This window comes from Nomascus leucogenys, chromosome 21 (genome assembly GCF_006542625.1).
Source record: "Nomascus leucogenys isolate Asia chromosome 21, Asia_NLE_v1, whole genome shotgun sequence".
Classification (NCBI taxonomy): domain Eukaryota; kingdom Metazoa; phylum Chordata; class Mammalia; order Primates; family Hylobatidae; genus Nomascus; species Nomascus leucogenys.
Window position 1 is genome coordinate 70,485,268 of NC_044401.1, and position 18,325 is coordinate 70,503,592.

At 38.4% G+C, this 18,325-nt stretch overlaps 1 protein-coding gene across 5 annotated transcripts in view; it reads right to left on the reverse strand.

The window, feature by feature from the left end:
- MITF (melanocyte inducing transcription factor) overlaps positions 1 to 18,325 on the reverse strand; it is a 235,129-nt gene that overhangs the window by 31,785 nt on the left and 185,019 nt on the right. Inside the window, exon 1 of one of the 5 annotated variants that reach the window (XM_003264878.3) lies at positions 272 to 304. The exons of 3 other annotated variants lie outside the window; for them this stretch is intronic. In XM_003264878.3, the coding sequence (XP_003264926.1) occupies positions 272 to 304 (33 nt within the window). Of the gene's footprint in view, positions 1 to 271; positions 433 to 18,325 lie in introns of those variants that run through there. One more of the 5 variants, XM_003264883.4, reaches the window with a different exon arrangement.

Genomic DNA, 18,325 nt, shown 5'->3' on the forward strand with positions numbered 1-18,325 from the left:
TTAATCTTATCAGCAATGAACAGGAGCTGATGAAGACAGTTTAGCCACACACTAGGCAAAAAAAAAAAAAAAAAAAAAAGAATCCTACTAATATTTACTTTGTTCAAAACTACATTGAATTACTTCTTAGGGCATCAAATAATAAACAGCATTAAAAGAGCAGATTTGTACTTATTGAAAACAGTATGTCTATTACAATAACAAAAAGTGGATTAAATCCATTTATTGCATTATATTTCAAAGACTGAATATGAGGCAGAATAAAGCTCACCTGATAGTGATTATATTCTAGCATTTCCAGCATAACAACGTTTTAGGTGGCCCCAATCCAATGAGAGACAGTAGACTATCCCTCCCTCTTTCTGTAATTCCAATTTGAAGACCGACTGGCATAGAGAAGGCACTATAAACAAGGTATCCCGAGACACCACCGGAAACTTTATCACAGAAGCCCTGCTTATAATAACCTAGGCTAATTAGTTATGCATGTAAAAAAAAAAAAAAAGTTCACACAGGGCCTTTTTTTTTTTTTTGGAAGCCCTATGAGTTTGGTCTTAAATGTTGATATCAATTTTTCCCCCTGGCTTGACGTCATGCTTTTTTTCATAAATATAAAAGAACCTTTTTAAGTGACAAGCTATCAAAGTCAAACTCACTGTCAGATCAAGGCCAATTCACTATTCATCTTTAGTTCCAGTGGTATTAATAGACAATGGTATTTCTCTTTCAGCAATAGGTTAATAGCAGGATGCCCCTTTGGAGGAGACATCGCCTAAAAGCTACTATTACATGAGACTTTTCCAATGGCCGAATAACTGCCACTTCCGACTGCAGGATGACTATCTTTTAGTATAGAAGAGAAGAGACTCTGTGCTGAATGTTCAAGTTCAACAGCCTCTTCTTGCATCCTGGTCTTAATGTGCACCTTATTCTCAGCTACGTAGATGTGTAACCTGCCTATTGACCTCACATCAGGAAGACCAGGAACTATCCTAAATAGAACAGCACACACAGAAGTGGATATATATTTATGTGGATAAGAAGAAATAAATATCTCCTCTATTTAACTCTCAAATGAAAAAGCATGAGCATTTTTGCTGAGAATTTTAAAATATTATTCTAAAGACCAGAGAAGAATGAGTTATCATATATACCACTGATACATTTACATATTTATTCCTTTATTCATTCATTATTGACTGTTATGTGCTAAACACTGTACAAAGCATAGAATATACATTGTGAACAAACAGATATAATTTCCAGCTTTATGAAACTTATATTCTGGGGTGAGGCAAAAAAAGAAGAGAGGCAAGCAAATATATACTTATAAATTATGATAAATGCTTAATATCTACTGCTGACAAATGTTATGTTAAGCATAAAAATCTGAAGTTCAGTAATGTTGTCTAAACGCCCAGGATAATGCAGTCCGTTAGGTTGACAATCTCAAATGGTTTCAAATGACTGATTCAATATGTACACAGAGGTTCACAGAGACTTTTTTTTTATAAACGGTCCAGACATGATAATGATGAGGACAACAGACATTACTAAAATAAACATAAAATGAGGGCAATGAGTGAAATGTGCTTATTTCACTATTACACTTAAAAAGAAAAGAGATTCACGTTTAAAAATAAATGTTAATTCACTGGCAGATCCTAATTCTTTAATGAATCAGAATATTATGCTTTAGTAAAGAAGGAAGCAATTTGCTTTCTATGTGGCACTGTCAGTGAGGTCTTTATTACACCCAGGTTTGGGTAAGCAGAATGGGATATATTTGGCTCTTTTACTGTTAATAACTTTTTATTTTTCAAGTAAGTAGACAGCAGATGGCCTGTAAACACAATGCAGTAAACGAAACCTCTCCAGCTGTTTCTAACCCAAACACCTCAAACAGGCAACATAAACGAGGAACATGAGTTACGAGGAAGGTAATAAGGAGTAGTGAGGTCTGTGGCAAACCAGAGAACACACATCTACGTAGCAGGAACAGCAGATAAAAACTGCAGCTCATTGTGGCCATGTGGGAATACGAGTCCAGCCTAGCTCAATCTCTAAATTTTTCAAGGGTAGCTGGCAATCCAAACTTCTTTTTTAAGTAAAATCCTCCAGGTTTAAAAATCTGATGCTTAACTGTTTTGTGTTTCACAGAGTACAAGCCTCAGCCCACAAACCACTAGAAAATAATCTCTATTTTACACTGCCTGTAAGGATAATCTTCATATTTACATTCCCTTGGAGATAGCCTAGGTTATGAGAAGAAGTTTCTCTTCTGAGAAGTTAGTGTCCAAATCCAGGCATTTCCTGGTGCTTCTTTGAAAGACAACATGCCTGACAACAGAGTCAGCGGAGTTCCTGACTTGAAACCTGGGTTCAAATTCTATCTTTGCAACTTACTACCCGTGTACCTTCTGCAAATCATTAACTTCTCCAGGCCCTCATCTCCTAGCATATTGAATGGCAATGACAGTAGAGCTTGCCTCATATGTGTGTTTTCCGCATTAAAGAAGATCATGTTTCTAACGGCCTTAGCACAATATCTAAAACAGCAATTCTCAAACATTTTTGTCTTAGGATCCTTTTACACTCCTTAAATTTATTGTGTTTACATGGATTATATCTATCAATATTTAGCATATTAGAAATTAAAATTGAGAATTTTTGAAAACACACGATTATACATTAGTAGATATCTCACAGGATGTCAGAACAATGACATCTCAACATGACATGTAGCCTTTAGAAAACTCTACTGTTTACTGGTGAAATGAGAGTGAAATAGGAAAACAATATCTTAGTGTTATTCTGAAATAGTCCATATTTAGCAGAACTCCTGCAAGTGTCTTAGATACAACCAGGGCCCTCTGATCACACTTTGAGAACCCCTGATCTAGAATGTGGTTGGCATTCTAGCATCATCACTGCACCAGCAATGTCACTCCCCACTGTGGACAGGTGGTGTGTGACATTGCCTCTGTTCACTTCCCTCCCCGAGAAGATGATGGAGAAAGATGCTAACCCTACCCGAACTCCCTCATAGCATTATTATGAGGCTCTATAGCCCTTTGACAATTTAAACAGCCATACAAATATAATTTTCTGTCTTCAGCCATCCTAATTCATAGCTTTTTAGTTAATAACTTTGCTTTCATTAATTTTTAAGTAGCCAATCAAAGAAGTATGCAAATGAGAACATATATGTAGCATTAAAGAGGACAGAAACATCTTTATGATTTCCTGATAATATTTGCATGTTTCTGACGTTCCAGATGACTAACCACACTAAGGAATTCAGATAGCAAAAGTTGAGTACTGCTGAACACCTGAAGTACGGACAGCAAAATGAAGCTAGAATACTTTATCATAAAATATTATTTATTGATATAACTTATATTTCATATAAGTTATGCTAGCTATCTGAGTTAAAGGGCAAACACCCAAAGGCTTTGTAACTTTAATTAATTGTTAGCACTCCTATCATTTCACCTGTTTCCTTTCTTCATTCAGATCTTGAATTGATAGCAAGAGAATCGGAATGGATCACCTCCTAACTGTCACACTTCAGTTTTACCACTTCCTGGGTAATACTGACAGGTTATTTTCCAACAGTTTCATTCTGAAGAGATCCTGGAGCACATCACATGTCAGTTTAAGATGGTGGCTGTAGATACTACTATCTTGGCTGACAACAGAATTTACTGGGGAAGAAATATCCCTATCTAGATATCCACTATTCTTCTATTCGCTCTAATATTTGTAAACCAGAATTCAATTAAAAGTGAGTGTAGCTTCTCTTAATCCTTTTAGTTTATTTATTTATTTATTTATTTATTTATTTATTATATTTTTAGAGATAGGGTCTTGCTATATTGCCTAGGCTGGAGTGCGGTGGCTATTCACAAGTGCAATCATGGCACACTACAGCCTTGAACTCCTGGGCTCAAGCAATCTTCCCACTTCAGCCTCCTGAGTAGCTAAGACATGCTTCTACACTCAAATGGCTTTATATGTATATATTTTCAATAATTCAACAAAATGTTCATATTTATCACTTAGGTTTAGAGAGATAATTTGTTCTTTTGCTCAGTAAGTTTAAAGAAAACTAATGGGATTATCCTTTGATCAATTGTTATCTATCACCACATCACTATTCTTTTCATACTGTTTTAAAAATGGCCATCCATAGAGAATGTCAGTTATGCAATCATATTTCCTGAAAAAAGTGGTAAAAAAGAGAAAGCTAGCTTTCTTAAATAACTAGGGTAGTCTTGCATAGGGTCACGTCTGATTAAGTGTCGAGGTTCTTTTCAGTCCCACAGTTACATTACCACAAACGAAAACAAAAGCCCAGAACATATATCCTTGGACATATAATCTTGTTTACTATACAATCTGTACGAAGGTGTCCTTAACAAAAAGTAAAAACAACAAGGGTATGAATCCTGACCTAAGGGAGAAGAATCAAAATCAGATGCAAATACAAAGGAAACTAAAGAGTCTTAAATAAGAAAGGCTCGAAATGGCTATGGTTGACAAACCCAGTGCTTTTTCTCTACAACAGGAGTCTGTCTACCCATCAGCCCAACTCTGTCTGCTGCCTGTATGGCCTATAAAGTAAGAATGGATTTTACATTTTTAAATAGTTGAAAAAAATGAAAAGAATATTTCATGACACATGAAAATTATATAAAATTCAGATTTCAATGTGGATAAATAAAGTTTTATCGGAACACAGCCACACCCATTAGTTGACATGTTGTCCAGGGCGGCTTCCTTGCTGCAATAGCAGATTTGAAGAGTAGCAACAGAGTCTGTGGGGCCCCCAAGGCCTAAAATATCTACATTGTGGCTTTTCATAGAAAATGCTGATCCCTGCTCTCTAGGAAAGTTTCACCAAACTAGAAATGAGCTTTCCTACTCAATAGAAGTTTTAGCAGGATTTGAAGGAAAGAATGGGGTGATTTTAATAAAGAGAAATAATATATGTAAACGTAATTTTATAGTTATTTTTCCAACTACTGTCTTCACTGGACAAGCATCTTTGTAAGAATACAGGATATGCTTAATTACCCCCCCTTTTAAAGCTAAAGAAACAGAAACTAAGAGGAAATCTAAACAATTTGTCAGGGTTAGAAACCATAGCCACGTCTCCATTATTCGGTCCACAGAGGCGAACTAGAGAAGCACCATCTGCTGTGGGTCAGTTCTGATCTAGGGCTTTTACTGAATAAGAAGGGAAGATAAAACTGTGTAAATCCAGAGGTGTATTCACATACCCCAGGTGTGCACAAATAAATATATATACATTTATATCACATATTTATGGGTCTGTATACTTTCATACTACTTCCTGTCTTATTACCTTGTAGGCTTCTGAATTCAGAGAATTGAGCTGTAAATATGTATAAAAGAAAAGGACAAAAAATGTACTTTTCTGAAAATTTGATGTTAAAATAGAATAGACTAGACTACCCCTACCAAAAATTCCCAGCAGGTCTTTTATCCTTAGCTAATGACCTATAAAACAGTATGCTTATTATAAACCACAAGACGGGCATAACTTTGGTTTTAGGACAAACAATATTTAGTAGCCTCAGAAAAAAAGGTGTTATCATAAGAAAATCCCTAATATATACATTATTTTTTTCTCCCTCAGGCTAAAATAAGCCAAAGACCATGATAATAAAAAGAACATGTGATTTTTTTCTCAGCCGAATAAAAGAGAAAACCATTTCTCTTAAATGAGGGTCTTATAAGACATTATGAGTGGACATGTTACATTAAAAAGCAGGATGTCTTAAAATATAAAGAACTGAATTAGTGCTCATTCTCTCAAACTTGCCTACCATGTACCAGATGCCATGCATTTTATATGCACTCCTAGTTTATGTCAATTCAAAGTAAAAGTAAGAAAGATATGTGGAATAACCACATAAAATAAAATAAAAGTAAAAAGGATATGGGAATAATCACATAAAATATTCTTGAAAGTCTCGACACAGTTTTCTTTTGCTTTTAAACTGTATCATAACTTTCTGATTGAATACAGAAACAGCTATTGAAGATACTTGATTTTGATTGTTTTAACTTCTTTCTTTGAGTTGTTCCCATCTGAGAGAGTATACTCAATTGTCCTCTTGACATTCATAGAAAATTAAATACAGGACTGGGAGCAAATGTTAATGTGCATACAAATCACTTGAGGATCTTATTAAATGCAGAGTGTGATGCCACAGGTCTGGGATAGAGCCCAACATTCTGCATTTCTAACAAGTTGCCAGGGGATGCTGACCCAGCCAGTCCAGGGAACACGCTACATCCCAAGCAGCAAGGCTTTAATATGTTCTCACCTGGACTGCTGCCTTCATCAAAAGTTATATGTTCACCATTCAATCAACAAATATTGCTTGAGCACCAACTAGATGCCAGGCAACTGTGCAAATCTTACAGTGTGTTTGGGTAAGGGCCTCACAGAGTATGACATTGATGCCCAGACCTGAAGTTGGTGAGATGAGCCAGGCAGATTGGCAGGAACATCATTCGAGCCAAGCACATAGCCGTCAGGTGTGAACAAGCCTTGGTTGCTCAAAGAACAGCAAGGAGGCTCTTAATACATGTTATTTACTTGGCTTTCAATTTACCACACTTGCCTGGTTTTTCTCTGACCTTCTTCATTTCTTCTCACTCTCCTTAGCTAGCTTTCTCCTCTTCTCCCCCCTAAATGTCAGTGCCTCAAGGATCAGAGCTTGACTTCATCCATCTACACTCCCAGCCCTGGTGATCAAACCCAGTCACATGGATTTAAGCACCCCAGAACAGACGTCTCTGAGAACCAGACTCATCTCCACTGGCCTACGAGACGGCACCGTTTGGAGGACTGCAGACATCTCAAGCTCAGCATGTTCATCGACTCTTCCAAATCAGCTCCTCCCACAGTCTTCTGCATCTTCACAGTTGGCAACTCCATTTTTTTCTATTAGGTTGAAACACAGAAAACTGCCATTTTTGTTGGGGGCAGGGGTAGGTCAAAAAATGGTCTTTCTCTGGCTTAACCTAGTTGCTCATTCTACAAATCATAGTCATCTTTGACTCCTTTCTTTCATACCCTGTATCCAACCCACCAAGAAGTATTGTTTCCATCTTCAGAAAATATCCAGAATATGATGGATTTTCACGCTCCACTGTTACCATTCGATCCAAACCACCGTCTCTTCAAGCTTAGATGACAGAAAGCTTCCTGACTCTTCTACCTGCTTCTGTCTTGGCACTCTGATGGTGTATTTTCAATACAATGAATAGGGGGATCTTGTGATATTGTCAGATCAAGTCATTTCTCTGTAGAAACTAAACCAAAACAAACAAACAAACAAACAAACAAAAAGAAAAACCCCACCTCTGTAATGGTTCCCTACTTATTTCTGAGAAAACAAACAAACAAACAAAAAAAACCAAAGTATTTGTGATGGCCTAGAAGTCCCTATATCAATGCTATTCACAGTGCTTATTAGAAAGGCACATTCCAAGGCCCCAAACCAGAGCTAATGAATCAGAATCTCTGGGTACGGTGTTCAGAAATCCACACTAGCTTGTTAGTTCTCCAGGTAGGTTCTACAGAACCCTGTCCACTGTGCTTACTTCTCCGACTCCAAACCACCCCAGGAGCATTACCTCATTGACCTTGTCTCCTATAACTATCCTAAGGACATATTCACATATCCAGCCCACACGCTACCAGTGCTCCTGATCCTCCCTCCTCTGTTCTGCTTTGTCCAGAACACAGCTTGGCACACTGTGGGCACTCAGCAAGCATTTGGTACGTCAGTGAAGCAGTGTGGAGCCAGTGTGGCTGGCGTGCATGGATAAGGGGCAGAACCGAAGAACAAGGGGCCACATTGTGTAGGCAGGGGTTGTAGACTAGGATTCTGACCACCTCTGGAAACGTCCTGAGGAAATGGAGTGTGACAGTCCCTCAGTCTTCCTAAGTTAGAAAGCTCTAGAGGAATCAAGTCTTCAGGCCAGGCAGTTGATTCACAGCCTGCCACCCTACTTCACATGATAAAGCTTCCTTTTCTATCAGGGGCTGCCCAAAGATTGCCAATTCTTACAGCTCTCATCTAGCAGTACAACAAGCCAATAGGGACCTGTGGGTCTCAAATGACTGGCTGGAAGCCTGAGATTTGCTTTCACCTCTAGCTGTAGACCCCTGAATAAATCACAGTTATTCTAAGGTCTTCAAGCTGGCAGTCCATGGACACAAACCACAGGCAAGTCTGTTCATCTAGACAGAATTTAGTGTTCTATGAATTTGTCACCAATGATGAAAAATTGGGAGTTTTCAACTCAAAATCTGGTTTCCGGTTTCTCAAACCAGAGTTTGGATTTCTCTTTTCTGGTTGATAAATCAGAAGATCTAGAGACACCAAACTGCACTCCTACTGGGCCAGCAACTTATCAGAGTCGAAAAGCAACAGAGTTGAGAAGTAGCTTCTCCCTTTCAATGAGCACTTACTTTTCATTTTGCAACTCTCATCACTCTTTATTCTGACATTGACAACTGGCCTACTTTATTCATTAACCCGTCTGATTCTTGAAGACTTTTAAATCTGCAAACCCTACCTTATCCATTCACACTTCATATCCCTGAACATGGTTCCAAATCTGATAGAATGATGGTGGCACAAGCGTGTTCAGAAAGCTACATTAAATGAACAATCTCATACGAGAAAATAAAATAAATAGGTAGAATTGTAAAAGATAAAATAAAATAATGGAGATAAACTTTAAAAAGATACATACATGTTGCCCCTGCAGCATTCTTTTCAAGAACTTTTCTAAGGAGATGATCAGATACAGGACAAAGATTTAGGTACACAGACATCTATTAGAGCATTATCTCTAACAGAAGTAGGTGGACTACTGCCTAGGGCATGCCGCCCATTTTTGTCAATAAAGTTTTATTGGAAAACATCGATGCTTTCATTTATGTATAGTCTATGGCTGCTTTCAAGCTATAACAGTATAAGAGCATAGTTGAGTAATGGACCTGACGGCCCCAAAAGTCTAAAACACTTTGCTTTTTTATAGATAAAGTTTGCCAGCCATTAATTTCTAATAAAAAAATTGAAAACAAATATCTAATAGGCCAGGGAGTCAATTAATTATAAAGGAGTCATATAGTTCAGGCTTTCAGCCTCAGCATTATTGATACTGGAGCCAGATACTGCTTTGTTGTGGGGGTGATCTGTGAACTGCCTGCTGTCTCCCAGCATCCCTAACCTATACCCATTAGATGCCAAGTAACACAGCATGTCCCACTCCAGTTATGACAACCAAAACTGGCTCCAAACATTGCTAAATGCCTCCTGGGAACAAAACAGCCCTCAGTTGAGAACCACTACATATAAATGGATCCTATGCAGTCATTACAATCCACATTTTATCTAACAATTTTTTGTTTATGTCTTGTATAGTATATTGAATTTCATATATCAAATTTATTTATTTATTTTTTACTTTAAGTTCTGGGATACATGTGCAGAATGTGCAGGTTTGTTACATAGGTATACATGTGCCATGGTGGTTTGCTGCACCTGTCAACCCGTCATCTAGGTTTTAAGCCCCACATGCATTAGGTATTTGTCCTAATGCTCTCCCTCCCCTTGTCCCCCACCCCTCAACAGGCCCCGGTGTGTGATGTTCCCCTCCCTGTGTCCATATGTTCTCATTGTTCAACTCCCACGTATGAGTGAGAACATGTGGTGTTTGGTTTTCTGTTACTGTGTTAATCTAGCAATATTTAATGAGAGGGAAAGTTCATTAATGTAAATGGGAACATAAAGCAGGTTAAAAACACTATATATGCTGCTATCCAAAATTGATTTTTAAATGCTATTTATATACATGCAAAGCCAAAAAAAAAACTAATGACAAATTATTCGGTCAAGTCTCAACAATGACTTCCCGAGCGATAAATTCTCAGTTATTGTTATTTTATTATTTTCCATAACGTACATAATTTTGTAATTTAAACAAGCTAGACATTCCATGAGAATGAAAGCCTACCGATCTGGACAAATAAAAATATATTCAGGCAGAATTCCTCTACTGAAAATTTTGCAAACAACAAATAAACCCATGAAGTGGTTACACAATGGTGAAATTCGCCTTGTTTCAACTTTTTCTTGAACTGTTTGATCAGATGGAGAAGACTTTGTTTTTTCTGAAATTTTTGGTCTAACATTCAAGCTTGTACAGTTTGCATTTGTATAATATTTGACACATCTTTATGGTTTTTGTAAAGGGCCACAATTACGTGGTTCAATAGTGCCTTTATAATGGCCCATTGTCAGGACCGTCCAGATCCCCACCCCGCCCCATGGGAGCTGCGAGTGCAGCATTCCACATGCTAGAACTTTTCCACGTGCCCAAGTTTAGCCCTGCCTCAGAATCGCAGACGTCTTTTTGTTGTAGCATTTCCCCCCTCAAATGCCCCCATTGTTTGCAGTTTATAGGGTATTAGAGATAATTACGGCACGGCACAGGCAGAACAACTCCTTCTCATAAGTACCGAAACTCTTAAGAAACTGGCAGTGGTCAAGTTTGTCAGAGATGAAAACATTGCCTAGGGCCTAAGCAAAAGGTCAGAAAGCCCCTAGGCAGAGATGAGAGCTGCTGAATGCTACTGGTTTGAAGGTCAAGCCCACATGAGCTAAAAACTCAAAAAGCAGCCATCTCCTAATAACACAACTTCAGGATCTATATCATGAGACTGAGGGTCCTTCTGGTTTTTGAGAAACTGCATTGTCTTGGGAAATTCTTAAAACTTGCCTTATAGATTATGTTACGATGAAGTTCCAGATTGGAATTAACCTCACCAACAACAGCAGCGGCTCGGCAGTGCTTTCCGACTGGGGCATGCACTGTGCTGAGAGCTTTGCATGCAGGTTTAATGGAACCATCCCCACTAAACAAACCATTCATTCATTCAACCAGGATTTACTCAGCACTAGTCTAGGTGCTGAAGACTGAGCAGCAACTAAAGCACAGGCCCTGATCGCATGAAAATCGTATTTAAGGTGGGGAAGCAGAGACAAACACAGAGTAATGAACCAACAAAGGAATAAGAATCTCATGCAATGAGAAGTGCAATGCAGACAATAAAAGAGAAAAAAAGGCCATTGCAACAAAGCTATTCTAGAGGGAACATGTTGGGTGGAACCCCAATGATGAGAAGCCAGCTATGGTGAGGTACAGAAGAGATTAGACACTGAGGCAGGAAGCAGCCCAGCATATTGGATGAATAAGAATGAGATCAACAACCACAGAGCCAGCACTGTCGGAGTACTGACAAGGTCAGTGAGAGCCCTGAAAAGGATGTCTGGGCCAGATGTTGTAGGGCTTTGCAGGCCATTGAAAGGAATTTGATTTTTATTCTCTACTACTTGTAAGAAGCCATTGAGATGTTTTAATAAAGAGAATCGACATGATCTGATGAACACTTTGAAAATGCCCTTGGCTTCTTCTTGGCTTGCACTAAGTCTAATTTAAAAACAGCACAAACATTAAGAGACTTTCTTATATAATGCTCTGAAATGCCTCACACCACCATGAAGAAGTTGTTATAAATGGTGCACACAGCTATAAAACACTCCACATATGCCTGCTTGGGACACGTAGCTAAGAATATGACCCACTGTCAGAGTAAAATGGAGAGATATAGTTTAGTATTGTTAAACATCTGAATGGAGTTTCAGATAGATCTGAGTTCAAGTCCTGGGCAAGTTGCTTAAATGCTTTGGACCTCAGTTTTCTGTTTACAAAATGGGCTCATGGATCCTACCTATCTAATAGTTGCTGGAGATGCTAATAAGCTTAAGTGATGAGATGCATGAAAAGTACTTGGCACATAGTAAATGCTCAATAAATAAATAATGTTCTCTATGATTGTTAGCCTTGGAATTTTTGCTTTCACATCCAAGTGGACTAGTGTTAAATCCTATAGCTCACAATCTCAAAAAAAAATATAAAGCCACCAAGTGGAGGAGAGGACCTTAAAAGATGAAGGAAATATTCAGCCTCTTTGCTGTATCCTTTTATCTTTTTCTCTTTAGCTAACTCAAATATCACAGATGGATTGTGAGAGTAAGAGAAAAAGGGGAAAAACGTGAACGTTAGAGCTGGGACACTTGCAGGCCACAGTCTCATACAGAAGGCTTTCGTGACATCTTTCCTCTCATACTCCCAAATGAACTGGCTCAGTCAGTGGTTCTCTTTAACTGGGTTTTAGGGAAACTGTAAATTCCTGAAAATTGTAAGCAAACTTTTGACTGTACATTTTTCTGGGGAGAGGGTGAACAAACTACAAGAGAGACTTAAAGATGAAATTATGTCTAGGATTTGCAAGTTAGAGGGAGGTATCCGTGAAACAGGATGAGCCGAGTCAATAACTGTTGAAGCTGGGTGATGAGTTACATGAAGGGTTCATTCTATTATTCACTCTGCTTTCGTATAAATTTGAGACAACCTGTACACATTCACACAGTGCACACATATTTATGCATTTGATATTTTATTTTTATTTTTTTATGTCTTCTTTCTCCATAAAAGGAAAAGTGTTATGGTAGCACGTTTATTAAGCAAGCACTTAGTGCATCTATCAGCCTATTGCAAGTATCAAGTATCTGCTTTTTAGCTTGCTATTCTGGACCTTCACCAGCAATTTTCTTCTAAGGGATCTGACTTGGTGTTGCATGAATTGGTTATGGATTCAGGATGATTCCTGTTATTTTTCTGTGGCGTTGCCAGCACGAGAACTCAGAGAAACATCTTGTTAACAAGCAAAATAAGCTGTATTTGCCCATGGAGTGCTCTCATTGATCTAATCAGGAATGTGTGTTTTAGCCACAAGTGAAACATTGTTTTAAAAACTTGTGCAGAGGATACAGAACTGAATTCATATTGACCTTTTCAGATCAACAAAATCAGGATTACCTCTTTCAAACCAATTGGCCAATGATCTACATGGATGTCATCTAAAATATGTAATCAACTGAAACTTAAGTTTACGTAGGTATTTAGGTGGAGCTTTATTTTTCCTCACTATAAAAAGTACCTTTGCAAAAAAAAAAAAAACCCTATGATTTATTATACTCTACAAAGCAAATTCTCAGCGATTTAAAATTTTTTGAAAATCCATAAAAATCTGTAAAGGGAAGACACACCTATATCAGGCCAATATATGCAGTTTGGATAGTCTCATTTGGATTTGTGTGATAAAAATAATGGATAATGCATATAAAGAGGAAGAGGACAGACTACTTCTTTGGAGAATATACGTAGGAATTTTAAAGGATGTAGGCAAATGGGAAGATATAGAGACTCCTCATAATTAAGAGAAGAATTAAAAAGTGAAAATAGGCTAGGTGTGGTGACTCATGCCTGTAATCCCAGCACTTTGGGAGGCCAAGGCAGGCAGATCACTTCAGGCCAACATGGTGAAACCCCGTCTCTACTAAAAATACAAAAATTAGCCTGGTGTGGTGGTGTGTGCCTGCAGTCCCAGCTACTCAGGAGGCTGAGGCAGGAGAATTGATTGAACCTGGGAGGCAGAGGTTGCAGTGAGCCAAGATCGCATCAATGCATTCCAGCCTAGGTGACAGAGCAAGACTCCATCTCCAAAAGAAAGAAAATAAAGCAATTACTGAGTGCTACGTTACAGGTAGTTTTTCTGAAAGTTTTCAATGGATTCACTTATTTAATCCTCATTACAATCCTACTAAGTAGCGGATGTTATTATCCCCATTTTCAGGATGAGGAAATTGAGACTTACTCCTAATCACTTTATGAAACACTACCAAACTATGAGTTATTTATAGGATTCATATTTTCAACGTAATTATTTCCAGTTGTGAAACTGTTCAGAGGGCCTATGTAATCACTATTTCTTCTGAGTATTTGTTTTTGTACTTTATTATAAATAATGCTTCTCCTGAGAATTTGGTCCTCAGCTGGGTGGACACTGTTGTTAAACCAAAATGCTACCCAGTTCCAAAGCGAACAGAATCAGCCCCTCAAGCCAGCAATGGGTCAACAAGGACAGGACCTAACAACAGAAAAAGTCAATATGGACATTTGTTCTGGGAAAACTGCCTTAGGACTTTGACTAATTTAAGGGTTGAGGGTTTGTTTCTTTCTTTCTTTCTTTGTGAGAAGGATGAGATGAGGGGGCTGGTCAGTCAGCAAACAAACAATCTTCCAGACTCAATGGCAATTTTTGTTAACCAAAAGCATCTCAGTATCATGAGATTTGTAAAGGAAAGGTTAAAATACTGTATGATATAGTAATGTCTTTTATAAGAAAGAAAATAGGCCACTGTATCACTGAAGTACCAGTTGTTACATACTCAGTTGTGAACCAATAACAAAAACGGGAAGAAGAGAAATGTCAAGATTGCCCTTTTGTTAAAAACCCACTATATTACGTGACTTGGATAAAAACAAAAACTAAAAAGCAATGGCGGCCGGGCATGGTGGCTCACTCCTGTAATCCCAGCACTTTGGGAGGCCGAGGCAGGTGGATCACAATATCAAGAGATCGAGACCATCCTGGCCAACATGGTGAAACACCATCTTTACTAAAAATATAAAAATTAGCTGGGTGTGGTGGCACATGCCCGTAGTCCAAGCTACTTGGGAGGCTGAGGCAGGAGAATCACCTGAACCCAGGAGGCAGCGGTTGCAGTCAGCCGAGATTGCACCACTGCACTCCAGCCTGGCGACAGAGTGATACTCCGTCTGAAAAAAAAGCAATGGCATAGTCAATCCCCAAATCTCTATATATTGTGTGGTAGACAGAAAAGAAAGCGGGACCTCAACATGAAAGAAAATACTTCATTTCTGTCATCAAGGGGCTTACAACCGAAGGGTTAGGTGGGGGAAACAGGGAGAGTAACCCACACAGAAATTTACATTAAGGTGCTCCTGCCTATTAAGATGGGAGCTCTCAACTGTACAGGCAGTTTTGCCCTTAAAGGAATTTTAGGCAATGTCTGGAGACACTCTTGGTTGTCATAACTATGTGAGGAGTGGGTGCTAATACTGGCATCCAGTATGCGAGAGTCCAGGGGTGATGCTAAACATCCTACAACGCACAAGACAGCCTTTCAAAACAAAGACTCTTTCATCCCAGTGTCAATAATGCCACAGTGTAGAAATCCTACCCTAAAAGAGGCTGTGCCAATTTCCTTCCTGACTCCTTTCAGTGGCAGATGTCAGAAAAGGCACAGAAACCAGTCATCCCCAAGAATGGCACAGGTATCTCATGAACTATTGACATGCTTCCTTCTTATATCCGACATTCACAGTTATCAAGAGTTATTTCACATCTTGTCTTGACATGCAAAGGAGATGTTTCTAGCTAATTGGAGGGTGCAGGAAACGTCATCTTCACTGCAAATAGCCTAATTCAATACTCAAGAATTCATACTGATTTGAGCTCTGGACAGTCACATGGACAGGAAAAGCTATGTTATAAATCAAGAATGATCAGTTCAACACAAAAATGGTAAACTATGCCCTAAAACTATACAGAATGAAGCTGAACAATTCTAATGATTCAAAAAGCACACTGGGAATGTGCTTTTGGTGTTTCTGAGTCATTCCGAACATCAACTGTGAGTGCATTATTCATATCTGAGAGTGTCACTTAAAAGTCTCTTATGCCTGATAAAATAGTAAATAAAGGAACGTTACTATACTTGCAAACAAAACCAGAAGTTGGCTAATGCTTAGCTTACAATAAGCTTACGGAGTTTCACATATAGCCTCCTTACTCTCCCAGATTCTCCATAATAAAACAGCAAATCAGCCGGGTGCAGTGGCTCACGCCTGTAATCCCAGCACTTTGGGAGGCCGAGGCAGATGGATTGCCTGAGGTTAGGTGTTCGAGACCAGTGTCTGGCCAACATGGTGAAACCCTGTCTCTACTAAAACTACAAAAAAATTATCTGGGCATGGTGGCATGTGTCTGTAATCCCAGCTACTCGGGAGGCTGAGGCAGGGGAATTACTTAAACCAGGGAGGTGGAGGTTGCAGTGAGCCGAGATCACGCCACTGCACTTCAGCCTAGGCAACAGAGTGAGACTGTCTCAAAACAACAACAAAAACAACAACAGCAACAACAAAAAAAACCCCTAGCAAATAATTTTTCATCTGTTCATTTCCTACATTTTGAAAAAAGGAGTTATTTCTTTCCAATATATTTTTTAAACTTTCCAAAGTCATTTGTTCATAATTTTGTAAATAACCCACAGACTTACTTTCTAATTGCTCTTAAAGTATTATAGAAGTGTGCCAAATGCTCTCAGAGATGGGGCAGGAGGCACATTGTGCTATTCTTTTGTATTTATTAGAAATTTTCCGTAATAAAGAGTTAGAAGGAAAGGAAAAAAGTGTAAATAGTTTTTAGATATATACACACACATGCACATACATGCACAAATGTTGTCTTGCGTGTTTACAAAAAATAATTTAATCCTAATGGCTTCAATGGCCATTGTGGTTTTAAAGATGCTAGATCTAGTTTTATTTTACTATTTGCCTCCCTACAAAACTATATACAAACCACTTAGAAAAGCAAAACAAAACAAAAAAGCTACAGTAGTAGAAACAGCATTAAACTAAACAAGATTGTTCCTACAAAGTTCTTGTCTCAAATGACACCCATGACAGATAAGTGCAGACCCCAGTGGTCTTAAATGGACTTAAGTGGGCTCTTACTTTTAGCAAAATGGCAAGTGGTTTCAATTGCCAAACTGAAGCTTCCTCGTATTATGTATATTATCTAATTACCACTACGGAAAATGCACTGTGGTGGCTGAATTTGAGTGTTTTCTTCTCCCCCTTTTGGTATTGAAATATGGGATGATGCAGTTATACCTTTACCACTGAATATGCTTAGAAAGTCAACCTTCGATATAAAAGAGAACGAGAGAGAAGAGACAGAGAAAGATTTCTTGAAATAATAGAAATGACTATGGAAAAACATAACAAAAGGCTAAATAATGCAAAATTTTTTATTCTTTTTCCTTAATATAGAACATGATTATTTACTTAACAACAAGCCATGCCATTTTCCATATTCAAAATAGTTATTGGATTGTATGAGAATAAGTTGTAACAATTCTCACCCTCTCCCTTCAGAGAAAAGAAAATGAGAAAGGAAGGTTAACTTTTATTGAGCATCTCTTATACACAAGGCATAATGCTCAAGCCTTTTCATACATTAATATTTCTTGATGCTCACAATGAATGTAAGTGCTACCACTAGTCTCACTTCACAGATGAGGAAACTGAGGGCAGAGGGTTACATAACTAGCTTGATATGACTTGCCTGCTTTCATATAACCAGAGATCTGAACCCTGGTGTGCTGGACTCCAAACCAACCAAATATGCAGGATGCATCGTGGCTTCATTTCTGAGAGGTAATCAATGCACTGCTATGAGTGATATGGCAAACATACTTATTTTAAAAGTCCCAAAATTGTTGTCACAAAAAGGAACATATGAGAGAAAAATCACAAAGGAAATTTTATTGAATTCATCTTGTCATCCTTAATACCAGGAAAAAACAATTTTATTATTTCCTTATTAAAAATATAATGTAGGCCAGGCATGGTGACCCACACCTGTAACCCTAGCACTGTGGGAGGCTGAGGCAGGCAGAGTACTTGAGGTCAGAAGTTCGTGACTAGCCTGGCCAACATGGTGAAAATAAAAAATTTAGCCGGGCATGGTGGTGAGCTCCTGTAATCCCAGCTACTCAGGAGGCTGAGGCACAGGAATCACTGGAACCCGGGAGGTGGAGGTTGTAGTGAGCAGAGACCATGTCACTGCACTACGGCCTGGGTGACAGAGTGAGACTGTGTCTCAACAAAAACAAAAACAAAACCCCAAAACCCATAATGTACATGACTGGAGAAAATTTAGAGAAAAGGATGAGCAAAAGGAAGGAACAACATATAACAATCCCATGCTGAGAAAAAAACTCTGACAACATTATGGTATTTGTCTTTCTATTGATCAAAGTGGAATTTTAATGTGGTCCCCAACCATGTTAGCAGAACTGGAGCAAAAGTTGTCTTACTCAAAAACAAAAACAAAAACAGAAAAACAGTCTCTATCTTTTCTAAAGGAGGATTTATACATATCCCTAAAATATAAAATGCACCAACCAACCTGCCCACCAAGATCCTGAAAGATTATGTCTGGTTTAACCTCTGAGAGTATGGTTCAGATCTGCATTATTAATTTAAATTA